Source organism: Spermophilus citellus, assembly GCF_964194105.1.
Source record: "Spermophilus citellus genome assembly, chromosome: 5".
NCBI classification, from domain to species: domain Eukaryota; kingdom Metazoa; phylum Chordata; class Mammalia; order Rodentia; family Sciuridae; genus Spermophilus; species Spermophilus citellus.
The window spans coordinates 81,759,756-81,778,986 of NC_138186.1; the positions used below are offsets into that span (position 1 = coordinate 81,759,756).

Below are 19,231 nucleotides of genomic sequence, written 5' to 3' on the forward strand. Positions count from 1 at the left end.
GAGTTTCTGACTGTCCAGTATTGAATTTCTATGGATTCCCTCTGTCACCCACCTCACTAAGAAGCAGTACTCCTTGTACTTGAATCCTAAGGCACAGAGCAACTGGAAAGTACATTCTTCTAATCTTCCATCTTTGATCTCCCACATCTGTCATTCTTAAAAAATATTGGACATCCCTAGTATAAAGTAATTGGTATTTTTTTCCATTGTAATTTTATGTTCTTTGGCATATAGTTAGCCAGCTCATGATACTGGAATCATTGTGGTTTTATATTTTCTACTTACCCTTGTATATTCAGTAACTCTTGTAATTAAAATTTTTGTTTCTTTGTGAAAAAGACTTCATGAAGAAAACTGTTAATTGGATAACAGAAGTTAAGAGAAAGGAATAGCTGTTGTCTAGGCATGAATTTTTTTTCTAGATATGTTTTTTTTAAAGTAGAATAAAGAATGGAAAATCAGAATTAATTGTTGTCTTATAGCAATATCAACTAGACTGTGTTCCATATGGAAACAGGAAAAAAGTATTTATGAAATTGTTTCAGTGCTTCAATGTGAGGAATTGTAGCTATGGTATTAGTTATTATTTTTTGCCTTCATCTCATCTGATTCTACTCAGGTGGCTTTGGTTAGATTGAGGCATCTCTATTTAAAGGCTTGTGTTGTGTTCTTGTTTTTAATTGTTTGTTTTTCCTTTTTGGTTTAGTTGTTTTCCTTGTTGAAAATTTGCATATCTTTCTGGCAAACTAAATGCTTCCCATTCTTTAGGTCCAGCTTAATGCCTAACTTTAATAAAACCTTTTTCTATGTGTAGCTTGTGATTAATTTCCTATCACCAAGTATTGTTGTTTACCTTTGTGCCTGTCTGTTAACTGAATTATAAACTTCCAGCAGTTATAATATGTATCTCTGTAGTTCTGGTAATGGCTGCCTCTGTGTTAGGAACATAACATGTACTTAAATTTTTTAATGGAATGGTGAGATTAGTCTTCTTTTTTGGGGTACTGGGAATTGAACTCAGGGGCACTCAACCACTGAGCCACATCCCCAGCCCTTTTAAAATTTTATTTAGAGATAGGATCTCACTGAGTTGCTTAATTAGCACCTCACTTTTGCTGAGGCTGGCTTTGAACTCTTGATCCTCCTGTCTCAGATTCTGGAGCCACTGAGATTACAGGCGTGCACCACTCTGCCTGGATAAGATTAATCTTTGGTTTGATAAAATTCTGTGGAAATATTCTCAGCAATGAATGTCTCCATTCATTGTCTCCACAGAAAAAGAAAACAAGCATTTTCCTAAAAATTAGTTTCTATTTTTTCTATAGAGTCATTTTTCATTTCTTAATCTGTGTCCTTTTCTCCCCATGTTCCTGTATACTTTTAAAATTCTAGAAGTATCACAGTCTTATGGAGTATGACTTAAACTAGCATGTGAAGTTCCAAAATAATATATGCAAATATTACAAAGGCAGTATTTTTCGATATATCAAGCCATTTAAAAATGAAATTAATTGCCTTAGAAAGTAGTGAGTTTACCATTACCGGGATGGTTTGTAGAGCAGTTAGACAACAATTTGGAAATGTGTATCTGGGATTTAAGCTCTGAACAGGCAGATGAAGTATAGTTTAGATGACTCTGAAAGTCCTGTTCCTGAGATTCTTTGATTGAATACTCAGTCCTCAGTTACCACAGCAGTTAGAAAATATTTTTATTATTTGTCTTTGAATAAAAATTAGGTGTCACAGTTAGTGATGTGATTCAACTTTTCCCAAAAGTCTAAATGGACACAATACCTTTATTTTATTTACTTATTTTTTTATTCGGTGCTGAGGATCGAACCCAATTCCTCACACATGCTAGGCGAGTGCTCTACCATTGAGCCACAACCCCAGCCCTAGATGTGGATTTCTATTATAATCTAGTTTCCTAGGAAAACCTACAAATGAAGTATTTTGATATTCTTTAGCTTAATTTAGCACTAGCTATTTCATAGTATTGACTTGCTCACATTAATTTAATCCTTGGTTCTTAGAACAAGTTCTTTTCCTTTGTCAGCCAAAATCATTGGTTTTCACCAATCTTCATTAATTAGCTTTGCTGTGGCCTCAACTAAAATTCTCAATCATTTAGATTGCATATAGGGAGAATAGGTAAAAGAATATTTATAGATATCTGAAATACTTCACTGTAGCTAAAAAAGCAACTAGAATTACCAACACTTCTTATTTTAGTGGTCATGTTATACCTATCTTCTATGATAAAATTGGGATATAAATAATTAAAAGAGGTAGGCAATGAAAGTGGCAAAATACTTTAGGAAAATTTTCTCCTTGACTTTCTGACATAGAATATTTCAGGCAAAGTTGTAAATTTTATTATTTAAAAGCATATTTTGTCAAATAAAATGACACATAGTTGACTGAAGTATAGCATTCCTGTTTGGTACTTCTGCCATCTTTAAAAATAAAAATTCAGAACTGGAAAGAACCTAGACTGTTGATAGGCAGTTAAAACTTAAATTTTATGTAAGTCATGCATGTTTGTTTTGCTTGAAACAGGGTCCAAGAATGCTTTGCTTAGATTCTTTTCTCTTGGGTCTTAGCTATTAGTGAATAATTAGAAAATCATTTTATAATAAAAATAATTTTCATGATACTAATTTTTAAGTCTGGATGGAGGTCAACTAAGTTATGATGTTTTTAATGTGAGTTCCCCAAAGGAGGACTTTTATTAAATAAAATATATTATTAAAATTATTTTTACCTACTTTTTATTTTTTTAATGAGGCTCTAGAAAATGTAAAATTTGCATTAGCAGTGGTACAGATGTCTCACAGTTGTTACATTTTGGAGCCATGCAAGCATTAAGCTTTCTTTTGCTTAATGTTTGAGTGGTATATCTTCTGTGCTTTTAATTTTAACCTACTTAAAATTTTAAATAGATTTAAATCTTTTAAATAGATTTCTTTTAGATAAGAAATGCTAATAATATGTGATATCCTCCTTCAATATGAATTTTCAAATTTTTTCCCAATGAAGTTTTTTTTTTGAGTTTGCTTTTTGTAAATTTAATTAATTTATATGTCTGAGATGGATTCTGTCCATGTTGCGAAGTATAGCCTGAATCTTTCAATTCTGCCTCAGCCTTCCAGAGTAATTGGGATTGTAGCATGTGCCACTGATCCCAGATTCAATGAATTCATGATTTTTTAAATTACACTTCTTAGTTTTCTATTTTTAATATTTCTTCTTCAATGACTCTTCTTACCTATCTGTATGTTGAATCTTCCTTGCCTTACTCCAATGATTATTTTCTTTTGAATCTTTTTTATTAATATTTTTAAGAAATTGCATCAAATTTAAAAAATAATTTCTTTTGCTTCTCCATTTTTTAGGTCATTATTTGTTGTCATGTTACATTTTATTTATTATTCATTTTCTTAAGTACATTTTCTTTCTACTGCTTTCCTGAGTTGTGTCATTTTAATCATGAATGTTTCTGATTTCTAATTTAGTTGTTTATTCTTTCTTTTATAGCTTATGTGTGTATTTTAATCAATTTCTATATGTTTTTTCATGTCTTTTAGGTAGTTCTGAATTAGTGGGTTGCTGTTTTGATCTTTTTTGTTTTTGTCAGCACATTTTTTACTAGTGTGGCTTCATTGTAGAAGTGTTATTCTGCTTCTCACTCATTTTTATTTCTTAATAACTATGAAATTTCACTTTGAAGTTTTTTCCTCCCTCCTTCCCTCCCTTCCTTTCTTCCTTCCTTTTTTTTTTTTTTTTTTTTTGTGTGTGTGTGTGTACTGGGGATTGAACCCAGTGGGCTTAACCACTGAACCACATCCCCAGCCCTTTTTATTTTTAGACAAGGTCTTACAAAGTTGCTGAGGCTGGCCTCAAACTTGCCTTCCCTCCAGAGTTGCTGGCTTGCACCATGCCTGGCTTGATGATTTTTGTGAAATTAGTTTTTCTTTACTTTTAGAAGGAAGTGGTATTTTATATACTTTTTTAAAGTTCATAAACTTCTCTGTTGTTTCCATGTAATGCTTAAAAATAAACCTTCTGAGACTTTTTTGCTCTGTTTCCTTCTCTTGCTCTTATCTGTACCTTCACCTCTTTTATCTCCATTATTCCTACCCTGCTCAGTTTTGTGTCACTTCCTAGAAATTTCTTCTCATTGTGGATCTCTGTCCTGGAAGGGAAACATAGTGGTTAGTTACAAGAGTTCACTGGAGCTAGACTTTTTTCCACCCCCATTCCACATTTATTTATTTATTTTTTTGGTATTATTTGCTAATATTTTTTATTAGTTGTTCAAAACATTACATAGCTCTGACATATCATATTTCATACATTTGATTCAAGTGGGTTATGAACTCTCATTTTTACCCCATATACAGATTGCAGAATCATATCGGTTACACATCCATGTTTTTACATACTGCCATACTAGTGTCTGTTGTATTCTGCTGCCCTTCCTATCCTCTACTGTCCCCCATCCCCTCCCCTCCCATCATCTCTCTCTACCCCAACTACTGTAATTCATTTCTCTCCCTTGTTTTTTTCCCTTTCCCCTCATTTCCTCTTACATGTAATTTTGTATAACGATGAGGGTCTCCTTCCGTTTCCATGCAATTTCCCTTCTCTCTCCCTTTCCCTCCCACCTCTCATCCCTGTTTAATGGTAATCTTCTTCTCATTGCTCTCCTTATATCAAATAAGATATTTGGCATTTGTTTTTTAGGGATTGGCTAGGTTCACTTAGCATAATCTGCTCTAGTGCCATCCATTTCCCTGCAAATGCCATGATTTTGTCATTTTTTAGTGCTGAGTAATACTCCATTGTGTATAAATGCCACATTTTTTTAATCCATTCATCTATTGAAGGGCATCTAGGTTGGTTCCACAATCTTGCTATTGTGAATTGTGCTGCTATGAACATTGATGTAGCAGTATCCCTATAGTACTCTCTTTTAAGGTCTTTAGGGAATAGTCCGAGAAGGGGAATAACTGGGTCAAATGGTGGTTCCATTCCCAGCTTTCCAAGGAATCTCCATACTGCTTTCCAAATTGGCTGCACCAATTTGCAGTCCTACCAGCAATGTACAAGTGGACCCTTTTCCCCACATCCTCGCCAGCACTTGTTGTTTGACTTCATAATGGCTGCCAATCTTACTGGAGTGAGATGGTATCTTAGGGTGGTTTTGATTTGCATTTTTCTGACTGCTAGAGATGGTGAGCATTTTTTCATGTACTTGTTGATTGTTTGTATGTCCTCCTTTGAGAAGTGTTTGTTCAGGTCCTTGGCCCATTTATTGATTGGGTTATTTGTTTTCTTATTGTTTAATTTTTTGAGTTCTTTGTATACTCTGGATATTAGGGCTCTATCTGAAGTGTGAGGAGTAAAAATTTGTTCCCAGGATGTAGGCTCCCTATTTACCTCTCTTATTGTTTCTCTTGCTGAGAAAAAACTTTTTAGTTTGAGTGAGTCCCATTTGTTGATTCTTGTTTTTAACTCTTGTGCTATGGGCGTCCTATTAAGGAATTTGGAGCCCGACCCCACAGTATGGATCCTTTGCATTTACTTGCCACTAGACTGGGTAAAAATCCTTTTTGATATTGTGTGTGTGTGTGTTTTTTTTAAATTGGTTTAGTGTGGTTTCCAGTTCATATATCTCGTAACTATTTTGTTCTGTTTTTAGATCCACTAGATTTCCCATTGGTTGCAAACATCAGGTGGGTCTAGTGCTCTGCCCTTATGTGATGCCATTTTGAGGTTTGAGGGGATAATCAGACATCTAGTTTCATTTTAAGTATTGTCTGCGAGGTTTTTGTTTATCCATCTGGTGATTCTGTTTTTTTTTTATGAATAAATTCTGGGAACTTCAAAAACTGTCTTTGCTATTATAATTTCCATGCCAAGTAATACTTGATAGAATAAAATTATAGTTAATAAAAAGCAAATGTAGAGAACTCTATGATTTAACATCTGACCTATATGTGTAAGAATAATCTTTTTAAGATTTTGACTCTTACATAAATTTTCATAGTGCCTTATATAACCAGGCATATAATAAGCTTTCAATACATAATTCTTGGTACACATTTTATTCAAGAAAATTGCAGATCAAAAAACTTTTTCTTATTTTTGGGAAGATTGCAGTCAAAATTTCTGAAAGCATGGTCTTCTGTATGTCCTTTTTAAGTTGATTGAGATTTTACTTATGCTGAATCCTTCCCATGATCATTAAATGTGTCTCCAGACAAAAGCAGGATTGGAGCAGCCTACAACATTGGGTTTATGTATTATGTACATATGAAGGGTGAGGTAAATAAATAAATGTGGTATGGTTTTTAACAAAATATAATTTGTGATGTTTAATAAGAGGCTTGCATTTTAAAGCAATTTCATTTAAAGAAAGTCCCATAAATTTTGAATTTGAACATACAATGTTGTGTCCTTATTTCCTTCTTCCTCTTGATGTTTTAAAAAAATTATACTTTTAATAAGAGTACTATTTTTTTAAGGTGTATATTTTAGAATTCTCTTTTCCGAGTAATTGCTATAGTTCTTGGGTCAATAGTGAACAGAATTGTTAGATGTTGCTTAATGGAAGTCTTTATTATTAATTTTGGTAAATTTATACTGTCAAATCTAGGTAGTCTGAAGAAATAGTAAGCTATTTGAAGATGATGGCTTAAATCCCTATATAGAATAGGAAATTGTTAAATGTATTGAATGAAAACATTGAATACAATGAATGAATGGTTCATCTGGAAACAATAATTATTAGTTTCATTGCACATACTATTTTGGATTCGTAGTCATTCCTTTCCCTGTTTTTTTTTTTTAAATTTGTTTTAATTAGTTACACATGACAGTTCAATGATCTTGACATATCATACATTTGAATCAGATGGGATATAATTTCTCATGTTTCTGAGTGTACAGGTTGCAGAATTAGATTGGTTATGCAGTCACGTATATACACATAGCAATAATAATGTCTATTTTATTCTGCTGTCCTTCCATTCCCCGCATGCCTCCCCTCCCCTCCTATCACTTTTCTCTACCCAATCTAATGTGACCCACTTCTTTTTTATTTCCCTCACATCTTCATACCTGTATTCTGTATAACGATGAGGGTCTCCCTCCCTCTTCCATGCAATTTCCATTCTCCCTCCCTTTCCCTCCCACCTCTCTTCCCCATCTAAAGGTAATTTTCTTCTCATGCTCTTCCTCCCTACCCTTATTTTGAGTCACCTCCCTTATATCAGAGAAGACATTCGGCATTTGTTTTTTGGGATTGGCTAACTTCACTCAGCACAATCTTCTCTAATGCCATCCATTTCCCTGCAAATGCCACGATCTTGTTATTTTTTAGTGCTGAGTAATATTCCATTGTGTATAAATGCCACATTTTTTTTTATCCATTCATCCATTGAAGGGCATCTAGGTTAGTTCCACAGTCTAGCTATTGTGAATTGTGCTGCTATGAACATTGATGTGGCTGTGTCCCTGTAGTATGCTGTTTTTAGGTCTTTTGAGTATAGTCTGAGAAGAGGAATAGCTCGGTCAAATGGTGGTCTTTTCCCTGTTTTATGTGAATACAACAATGATAGAGGATGACAAGCATGGTTAAAGCACTTGCTTGGGACTATAGAACTGGGTCTGTCTCCATTAACTAAATGATGGGTGATCTTCAGTAAGTCATTAACTTTGTAGTGGCTTTTTTAAAAAAAAAATTACAGTATCTAGTCATATGATAAGTTTTTAACATTTAAAAATGTATCCTTATTCTTTATAAAGTAAACTTCGTGAATTACTAGAAGCATACCAACAGTGTGTAAAGGGATGGAAAAAGTGTACTGTGCTTAAGAAGTAAGATAGTGTTCTATATGACCAGAATTCTGGGTGTGGTTATATGTGTCATAAGAGGTGAAAGTGAAAGTTTTAGTCATAGATTGGTTTGGAATTGATTCTGTGAATGACAAGGTCAGACTAGGGAGCTCTTAAAATATTATGTTGAAAAATAACATCTGATGTTCTTTTAAAGAATATAAATCTTAAGGACTCATGCCTGCAGTAGTCTAGGCAGTTAGTGACTTGTAAGTACATCATGTAATACAACAGTGGCAGTACTGTTGATAATGGGAGAAGCCTAGAGAAATATTGAAGAGATAAAATCACTTAAAACTTTTCGCAGAAGGAAGACTCCAGGATAACTCCTGAGCTTGTCCTTAAGCACCTAGGAAGAAAGCCACGGTATATTCCTGGATGACAGTGGTGTGAATTTCATAATAAGTAGAGTTGACACAAGAGTGTGATATAGATGTGAAACTTCCAGTTTTGTCCTAACAGTGTTTTATTTCGTTGCTTAAAAACATTATGCATTTTCTGAATTTGTAGCAACTACCAAAGGCTGCAGTAGATAAATCAAGATTTGAGAATATCTAGAAATTGTGAAATGGTGTGAAAATTGCTTTCTGTAATTCCACATCATCATTAAAAAATTTAAATTGTATGATTTATTCTTAAAAACAACAATTGAAAGAGAAAAACTTCCCCTACAGACAGTTTCATGAAATTAAAGGAATGGACTCTGTATTAAATACTTCCAGAGAGTTCCCGAGACCAAAAATGGTGGCCCTTCTTTTCCAGCAGCTGGAATCCAAAAGATCTTGAAACCAGTCCTGAAAGGCTTGCTCCTATGCAAGAAATCCTGGTGGCTTTTGAAAGGAAGATAGAGAACTATTCTGGAAAATTTCAAGTGGTAGTAGAGGTGAGTCACTGACATGAAGAATTTATCCAGGGACTACCAGTATTTATTTCTATATTTGTTTTTATTAAAAATATATATTTAGCTAAGGCAGTTGAAAATATTAGTCTTTGTGTTTTTAAAGGTTTTAATGAGTAGAAAATAGTAGAGCAAGTGCTTCTCCCCATCATGTACAAATACATTATAATTTTAAGAAGCTTTCAGCAGCCTTATGAAAATGTCTTCAGCAGCCATTTGTTTAAGATGATGATACTGAGAAAAGGCATGGTAAATGCATGCCATACTTATGCTTTGAATATATTTTGAATGTAAGATCTGCTTGGATGAAAATTTTTAAATGTGTATGCATTTGCTTTTATTCTTAACCTTTTTGATCCATCAGAAGACTTTGTTTTCCTTAGTTGGAGGAGGATGTCTCCTTGCTCTGACTTATATGCTGCTTGCATACCCTAGCTAAGCTCCCTATAGTTTAGTACATAATTCAGTTACTTTACTGTACTGTAGTTGTTTTAGTTAGGAACAGTGTAGGATTAATATACCGCTCCCCCTCCTCCCTTAATTATCTTACTCAGTTTTCAAGACTGGGTGATATAGGGCATTGTACAGTTCTCTGAAAGTGGAAAAATGTAAACTGAATAGTCTTCCTCTCAATTTTGCACTAAGTCATCCAGTTTCCTTCCAGAGAAGCAACCAATTAGGTTTCTTGTATATTCTCCTTGAAACATTTTATGCATATGTATACAAACATATAGGTAGTATACATTTTTATGTCCTTACACACACAAAAAAAATCTTTTGATCTAGAGGTCAGATTCTTGTTTTCCCCAATCTACTCCTCAGAAAATTGGGTAGAAAAGTTTTATTTTGAATCGTTTTGCTTTTCTTCCTCTAGATTTATAATGGACACATAGCATTCATTCATTAAACACTAATGTTTAAGATTCTGTTGAGTACTTTAATGTCACACATTTTTGCCATTGGGAACTTAGAAAACCTAAGTATATTCTAATTATTTGCAGTATCTGCTATTCTATTATTTCTTCCACTTATCTCATATTTTAAAAACAACCAGTAAAACCCAAGTAAATATGGGGATACAAATTAGTGAAAACTATGCACGTAGCTACCTGAAGTTACATGACACTTTAGTAAAAACTTTACTTTTGTTGTTAATGGCTGGATATCAGGTACTTTTTAGCATCTAAGGGATGAAGTACAGAAAACATTTCAGGAACAGATAGGAGGAAGGTACAGAGAAAAAATGATGATGATAAAAGAGGGGAACCCAAGGAGCCACATTTATGAGATGTAGCCTCTGAACTTGGAATAGACTGAATTTGGTTTTAGTTGAGTTGGACAAATAGAAGCATATCTGACAATAGTTTTCTCACTTAGAGAACTCTACTTTCCAAGATTTTGGAACATTAAAGCAAAGAGCAGAATTCAACATATGTTATTCTCAGGGAAAATAGTCATTAACTTGGAATTTTAGGTTACCTGTCTGTCATTGATCTTGTGTTTTTATTGTGCTTAATTATTTGTTTCCTGATAACTAACAGTGAATTAAACTTGGGTGCTTTTGTTGCCTCTTATCTTTTATCTTCACATATTTATTTCAATGCTCTCTTGTCAGTAAAACTATTTTTGTGTTACTGCTTAGTTGCCAGTCACTGGAAATACTTTTTTTTTTTTTAAATAGTGATTTTTTTAAAAACACAGTACTGTTACATAAAAATGAACAAATTACATTTGTGTACTTATTCATTCTACCTATTTTCTTTTTATCTAGTCCCACTTGTTATATTTGTTAATTTTATTTAGCTTTTTATGTTTTAATTTGTTAAAATGACAAATGTAATAAGCAGATATAGATTAAAACGTTTTAAATTGGCAGTCTCAATTCCATTCAGACACTGTAAAACATTGAAACCTGAGGACTTTTAGAATGTACATTTTGTTGTTTTTAATGCTGAAACTGTGATTGGAAAAAATGTTTTGTCCTTAAGCAGTTCGGGAATTAGAAATGCTTCATCTGTGTTACTTTGTGATGATAATGTGTTAGGCTATAGATGCTTCTCAGCAATTCAAATAATAATTTTTGAAATTGCATCTCAAGTGATATGTGAAGCTTTGGGCTGTGCTGTTGTTCTTTGTACCAAATTATGGGTTGTATAGAGAAACTAAAAAGATTATGTACCAAAGAGAGTAAAATACTTTTAATAGTAGGTTTTGGGATTCTTAAATGTTGTATATTATACTATTTCCAGGTAAAGCCTTCCTTCATAATTATATTTTGTCTAAAGATGATTCAATTTAAAAAGTAGAATACAGAATCCATCTTTCTAGGAACGGGCTGATTTTTCTCTATCATTTTTTTTCTTTTCTTTTTTTAAACACTTATTCTTTATTGTAGGTGGGCACAATACCTTTATTTTATTTTTATGTGGTGCTGAGGATCAAACCCAGGGCCTCGCACATGCTAGGCGAGTGCTCCACCACTGAGCCACAACCGCAGCCCTCTATCATTTTTTATTTTTTTTTCTGTATTTTTTATTGGTGCATTTTAGTTGTACATAATTGTGGGATTTGTTGTTACATATTCATAAGTGTACACAGTATAAAAATACAATTTGGCCAGTATCATTCCCCAGTATTTCCCCTTTCCCTTACTTCTCCCCTCCTTGGTTCCTTACTCTACTAATCTCCCTTCAAGTTTCATAAGCTTCCTCCCACCCACTTCCTTTTCCTTTTTCCTCTCTAGTTTCTACTTATGAGAAGACCCTGGGCCTTCTGAGTTTGGCTTATTACGCTTAACATATTGGTCTCAAGTTCCATCCATTTTCCTGCAAATTACATAATTTCATTTTTATTTATGTCAGAATAAAATTCCATTGTGTTTATATGCCACTTTTTCTTTGTCCATTCATTCATTGATGAATGCTAGGCTGGTTCTATAGTTTGGCTATTGTGAATTGTGCTCCTGCTATAAACTTGAGTATGCAAGTATTGCTGTATGATGATTTTAATTCTTTAGGATAAATACCAAGGAGTGAGTAGTGTAGCTGGGTCATAAAAGTGGTTCTTTTTCTTTTTTTTAATATGTATTTTTTGTAGTTGAACATAATAACTTTATTTTATTTATTTATATGTGATGCTGAGAATCGAACCCAGGGACTTGAACGTGCAAGGCGAGCGCTCTACCGTGAGCCATAACCCCAGCCCCAAGTTCTTTTTCTTTCTCCCCCACACCCCGTTTTTTTGGGGGTGGTGGTGGTGGTGGTGCTGGGGACCAAACTCAGGGCCTTGCATATGCTATGCAAGTGCTCTTCTACTGAGCTACGACCTCCTACCTGAGAGCAGACTAGCTTTAGTGGAAAAAAATAAATAACACTAAATTTTAGATATGGTCTACTTAGCTGGCATTTATCATAGCTGTGAAGTATAGTTCATTTATCCCTCATTATACTAATATATATTTCTTAAAGTAAAAAATTAAGGTTAACTTTGTATCTGATAGAGTTTTACAATTATTTAATTGTTAAGAATATCAATACATTTTCTGCACACTGGATTTTTGACTTTTTTGTGTTTTTTTAATCTTAATTTTGAGGTGAGCTATAGTTTGTTGAGTAAATGTCTTTAAAATATACTTTTTAAAACAAGCTTTACAGAAATTTTCATTTAAATGATTTAAGAGTTTTTTCTTCCCTTTTTCACACTTGAAGTGAGGGAAGAAAAAAAAAGTATTGACAGGGAATGCCATGACTTTTCTAAAGCTAGAGAATTTTCAACATTACTAATATCCTTGAATTTTTAATAGTTTATTGGATGGCCTTACAAGTATTCCTATTATTGGAGAAGTGAAAAAAGGTTTGAAAATTTAAAGTTTGTCAGAATGATGTTCAGTACTTAGATAGTAGAAGTTAAGATTGTTCTTCCATTATGGAAAACTTAAATCTCCTGCTGGTTACAAATAATAAAAGGTTTAAAGTTTACTTTTTCTTTTAAGAGAAACATATTCCATTTATCCTTTTTCTATCCCACCCAAAGCAATCTGTTTGTCCCAGCTCCGGAAAACTGAGTCATTGATTGCCATAGAATAAGCAACTAAAATTCTCTTTCTCTGTCATTGTTTGTTAAAGCAATGTGGATGAGAGAACGTAAAACAGAAGGAACGATGTTTTAGTAACAGAAATGATGTATTTATAATGGAAACAACATGATAGTACGCTTATATCTTTAGTGAAATTTCCTGGATTCTTATTTCTTCTAGATGCCACATGGTAGTAAGGATTGAGACCCAGAAAACTAGATCTTAGCTCACCTTGGCCATTGATTCATTATATTAACCAACAGAAAAATCATATAACCCCCTTGTACCTCAATTTCCTCATCTGTAAACAAAAAGAGCCTGTTAAGCCCTGACACAAAGAAAAGACCACCAACTCCAATTTTAAATCAAATTAAAGCAAGCTTGTATTTGTGTATGCAAAGAGAGCTGATCAGTGGCTGTCTCTCCTAACACAGGCTAGAGACCAGCCCCACCAGCTTTTCAGGAACAAGGTTTTATAGCACAAAAAGTTGCAAAGGGGAGTATCTTGAGAGCTTACAGCTAACAGGATTTTGACAAGCATAATGCAAAGGCAGATAGTAGGTTAATGATGTACATGGCATGATCTTTCAAGGTAGGGAGTAAATTCAGATCCCAACATCAGAATTTATGAGGCACCGCTGAGATTTCTGAGAGGGTTGTTATCTGCTCAGGGGGAGCCAGACATGGGTGAGTTCAAGGCGTGGGCAGGAATTCCAAACAAATTTAGAAAATCACAGTAATTTATAGTAAAAAAGAAATTAACTTTTCATGACTTTGTGACGAGATAGTTCCCAGTCTTAAGATGGAATTGGGCTGGGTTCATGGAGCCTGGTATTTGCAAGCCCTACAGGACTTAGTCCTAGTTCCATTATTGAAGCCAGATATACTTAAACCACTGATCGCTTATGTTGGTTTTGTGAAGAGTTGAATCATGGAGACGCATGATTAGGCTTTATTTAATATCTTGCAGATTTGGCTTCCTTCTTATAAAATTAATGTAATAATACCTATCCTAAGGTTTTTTAAAAAAATTAAACATAAATACACACCAACACAAAGTGTTGAGGCTAATGCTTGTCAGTGTAACTGTTATGTTAATCTTCATTGTACATTTTCTTCTGATAGATACTGGGCAGTTTGTCAGGGCCAGTGGAACCATATTTTCATAGATTTCTGTAGAGTTCTTATCTGTAGTGTCTTGAAACCTTGAGGACATGTGTTTTGTACTATATTTATTATCTCCTCCCTAAAATGCCAGATTTTTTCCCCTTTTACCCTTATTTTCATTTTTAAATTATTCAATCCTTTATCTTTATCTCCATTGATCCTTTTACTTCTGACCTCTACCTTACCCTTTTCTACTTTTAGAAATTTAGAAACTACTTTTGTCAGTGTTGTCCTTATCCTTACAAATGATTTATCTGTATCTGTGTTATCACTGAATCCTTGTTTCTCAAAATCACAACTAACAAAAAACAAACACCTCTACCCAGTCACTTTTGGCAGTGGTCTCCTCTAGAAATGGCTCTCATTTCACATCACCTCTTCCTTTCAGATTTTTATGCTTGTTATTTTCTTACTGTCTGATTGTGATAGATGACATCATAGAACAATGTTTACTAATTTATTGTAATGTACATTTATGCCTTGTTTCTGTTTTTTGCCAACAAAATATTAATGACTGGCACTAAATAAACATGACTGTCATATTCACTGACTATAAAACATTGCTGATGTTAAGAAGTATACCCATTTTATAGACTATTTTTAGTCTTGTTGAAATTTCCATGAATCTCTTGTTTGCTTGTTAGAAACTTTTACAGTCTTCTTAACCTGCTTCAGTGAAATGTATCTAAATTACTTTGTGCTTCATTGCAAATATTGTGTAAACCAAGAGGCAATTATTTTTTGATACAGTTCTTTCCAAATGTTTAATGTTGTTATAACTTGTTCACCACATCTGCTTCCATATTCCCACCATGGCATAAAGAAGCAGCATCATTTGAGTGCTTGAAATGGAAAATATTTTCTTTTCACTTTAGAACGGGTAAACCACACTGGAAGTTTCTTAGTTTTTTTCCCTCCACAGAATTACATATTAGCTTTACTCTTACTAGTTCATGCTATTATTCACCATGACATAATAGAGCCTTTAACCTTGTATTGTCAGGCACATAGATTTTTTTTTCCTACCCCACAGCTTTGAAGCGGAGGTTTATTTTGCCTTACTTTCTATTTCATTTTAAGGGCTAAATGACAGTGATCCTTAATTATTTTTCAGTTTATCATCCCTTTTACTTCTAGTCCCTATATTCCTTAACTATCATTGTCTCTAGAGGAATAACAAATCTAGTTTACTCTGAGAGAATACTTACATTCAGCCAAGGTAGAATAGATGTAATGAAGTAAGAATATATTGAAATTTTATATATCTTAAAATTATCAGTTGTGAAAAGAGTCCTTTTTTTTTTATTTGAAAGGTGATGATTCTCTACACTTGAGGACTATAACTCAAGGTAAACATTGGGTAAACTGTTAAACCTGAATTGCATTGTCAGCGGTATAGTGGTGGTGTGATTGAGAAATCAGGAAGAAAACATATTATAAAAGTTGATCTTTCCACCAATTAAAATCATTTAATGAACTCTGTTAATAATGTAATACAATATTATAATGTTTATAAATCTTACCTTTAGTTTGTAATGCAACAAAAGTCAAGGAAATCCTATTTGGTGAGTCATCCACCAAAGATGACACTGAAACTTAATTAAACTGGTTTAAATGATTATCAAACAGTTTTATGTCTGCTGAGCCATAATTCTTACCTTTGGAGTTCATCAGTTTTAGGGAAGAGGTTTGTATTAGTCAGCTTTATGTTACTTTTGTAAATAATGGAGGCAATTAACTTACAAAGAGAAAAGTTTGATTTAGCTCATGGTTCTGGAGGTTCTAGTCCAAAGTTGCATGGCTTTATTGATTTGGGTCTCCCAAAGGCTCCAGATGGCTTACATTACCAGCCAGGAAAACTGAGAGGCGGGGTCTCACTGTCCCATTTAAGGGCCTGCTGCTAAGGGTCTTTCAGTAGTCCCCACCTAAAGGTTCCACTATCTCTTAGTAGTGCTGCCCTGAGGATTAAGTCATTAATTAACACATGGACCTTTAGGGGATACTCTTTCAAACCACTGGAAGGTTCTATATATCCCGAGCTTGTATGTAAAATTGAGCCATTAGGCACAGAGATATTTTATTTGTTTGGTGGGGAAAAGCTTTCAGTAAAATCACAGGGATTAAGAACTCCTAAGACATTCATTCTGTAAAATTCTAGATTAGCCCTATTTCGCATTTATCTGGCTTCCATTGTGCTCTTGATTGTTCATTGTAAGACTCCTAGAGTGTTTTGAAACTCAAAGAAAATTGGATCTTGAGTTGTTAACTCTGCATACTAGCACATTTAAAAAATGCCTATAAACTACCAGGAATTTCATTTTTAAGAAGTAATGAATATAAAGGTTGTATTGTTTTCACAGAAAAGATAAAAAAACCTGAACTCACATATATTGAAAAATGTGAGAGATTAAAAATAGCATCTCTGTTTGGAACTTGAGTGATTAATTTCATAGTTATGATTTAAAAACCATTTTTATAAGTACTGGGGATTGAACCCATGGGTGCTGTTCCACTGAACTACAACCACAGTCCCTTGTTTGTTTTGTTTGTGTTAGGGTCAGAGTTGACCGAGCTGGCCTTAAACTTGCAATCTTCCTGCCTCAGCTTCCCGAGTAGCTGGGATTATAGGCATGCACCACCATACCCAGCTTTAAATTAGTTTTTTAAGCAGAACGTATATTGGAAGTAATGTTATTTGGTATTTTTTTTTTTTGTGTGTGTGTGTGTGTGTGTGTGTGTGTGTGTGTGTATAGGATTACTTTTTAGTGTTCATATGAATAATTAAAATACTTGATTTCCTTGTTTTTTAGTGCATGCAAGATATGGGAAATACTAAAGCAAGACTACTCTATGAAGCCAACCTTCCAGAGAACTTTCGAAGACCACAGACAGATCAGTATCCTTTAGAAATTATTTATTGTGGGGTTAAGAGTAACTCCTTTCTACTAGTCATATTTTATCTGTTAGTATTTAGGAGAATATGATATGAATTGTATCACATTCTTGTTCACTAAAGATAGAAATTGATTGGTTCTGAGCTATACTTTGTATATAGTAGGTTCTTAAATAGGAATTTGATAATTTACAATAATATATTTTTTATATAATTATTACTGTGTGTAAAATTTTATGACTGATTCTTCTTGATTGATCTCCATCTCTTGATAGGAGAGTATTTGTTGCTTATTATTTTAAACTATTATTAGAGATTTGATTTGTGAGCATCATGAGCATTTAAAAAATCATTTCCATAAAGATTTTTTTTATTAACTTTAGAGTAATTATGTGAAGCAGTTTGACATTTATGCTTTAAGAGGCAAAATAAATATTCAGTATTATGACCTATAATACCATATGTTTACTGATATGACCTCTGACAGAGATTGCACAATTGTGCTTGCTTTACATATATACTTTTTTTTTTTTTTTTGAGTGGATAGGCAGACATTTTATTCAGGATGTATTTCACATTTGTGAAAGATAAAATCATTTGATTCTTTAGATATGTTCGTCAGGTTTTGGTTGCTGTGACCAAAATATCTTATAAGAACAACTTAAAGGAGAAAAAGGTTAATTTGGCTCATGGTTTCAGAGATTTAGTCTATGGTTGCCTGACTTCTCAGCTCTTGTCCCTAGGTGAGGCAGAACATCATGCCAAAAGGCTGTAGCAGTGGAATGTTGCTCAGGTTCATAACAGCCAGGTAGGAGAGAGCTAGGAATGTGATCCCCATGGGCATGTGCCCAGTGACTTACTTCCTCCAGTCATGCCTTAAGTGTTTATAGTTACCACCCATTAATCTATTCAAATTATTAACCCATCAAATCGATCAATTCATTGATTAGATTATAGCTCTCATGACATAATCATTTTACCTCTGAACATTCCTGGAGTTTTTTACTCATGAGCTTTCAGGGGATACCTCACATCCGAACCTTAACAATGGGATTTCTAAAATTCATTGAAGTTTTATAAAGTAGGTTATTGGAATTTGCTCCTTTATAAATATGATTATTTAATTAATTGTAGGTGTTTGGATGCGTCCAAAGGTAATAAATAATATATTTTTTTTTTACAATAAAATGTAGTTTCTTAAAGGTCAATTATATTACCCTTTTCAGTGGGAAAACAGTTTATGTGGGCTGTGGAAAATAATTTTTTTTTCTCACACAAAGATTCAGGGCATTGTATATTTCTTTCTTTTAAAATTTGGACAGAAATTTTTTAAGTTATAATGGAAAAGTTAGTTATTTGCATTTGTCTTTTTCTTTTTCCATGGCTCCATTCCCTTTTTCAAATTTAGCAATCTGATATCCAAGGGTATTTTTGTTATACAAGATCCTAGAGTAAGAGTGGGAGGTGTATTTCTGCTTTAAAAATTGTATGAGAAAAATTGTATGAGCGAGGAAATGTGTGACCTTTTAGATGGTTTTTATTTGAATTTCAGTTTTGTGAGGCAAGTGGCAGAAGAAGCTTATGAGGCATTTTGGTCCAAGTTAATTTAAGGGTTTTCAGTATCATGTAGAGCAGTTTGGACCTCATTTCATTGTCACAAGGGTTGATGTGTTTGAAAAGCCATGGAGGGTTTTGAAGCAGGGGAAATATTAAACCATTAACTTTTACCTCAAAGAAAATTGGTTAGAAGAGGATGGACATCCTAGAGGAAGAGAGTGAACATGTAGAATAGTAGTACAGCCCAAAATGAGCAGTGATGGAACTCTAAGTTACATAGTAGCATTGAATTAACAGGAAGGAACTGCAATGAAATTGGAATGCTGGAGCAGTTGGACTAGACTGACTTTGTTTCTGAGGAAGACACTGATCACAAAGATTCTAGCACAGATGACTGTAAAGCTTGTTCACTGAGAGAAGGAGTTCATTACCAGATGGAGGTTTAAGGGTTAGAAATGAAAGATAATGAACCATGCTCCATTACTTTGGGCAGATTGAAGTGTCTGTTGTACATTTACATGGAATTATCCATTTGGTACCTGGAAATAAGAAAATGTAGATTGGGGAGTCACTTAACATAGAAGTGATTTATAGTGTTAGGTGAAGTTGTATTTACCACAGGTAGTAGTTCTTTCTTCTTGTTTTTTATTGAGAATTCTAGAAGTGCTCTCTCCTTCTCCTCTGAAAAATGAAGACCTTGTGAAAATCCTAAGGAAGAGAGCATGGGGGAAGGAAATAT

The 19,231-nt window shown here is 33.7% G+C and overlaps 1 protein-coding gene across 2 annotated transcripts in view; it reads left to right on the forward strand.

Moving 5' to 3' along the window:
• Positions 1 to 19,231, forward strand: part of SMAP1 (small ArfGAP 1) — a 189,963-nt gene that overhangs the window by 67,353 nt on the left and 103,379 nt on the right. For both annotated transcript variants that reach the window (XM_081293996.1, XM_081293997.1), the window contains exon 3: positions 16,853 to 16,938. In XM_081293996.1, the coding sequence (XP_081150122.1) occupies positions 16,853 to 16,938 (86 nt within the window). The remainder of the gene's footprint in view (positions 1 to 16,852; positions 16,939 to 19,231) is intronic.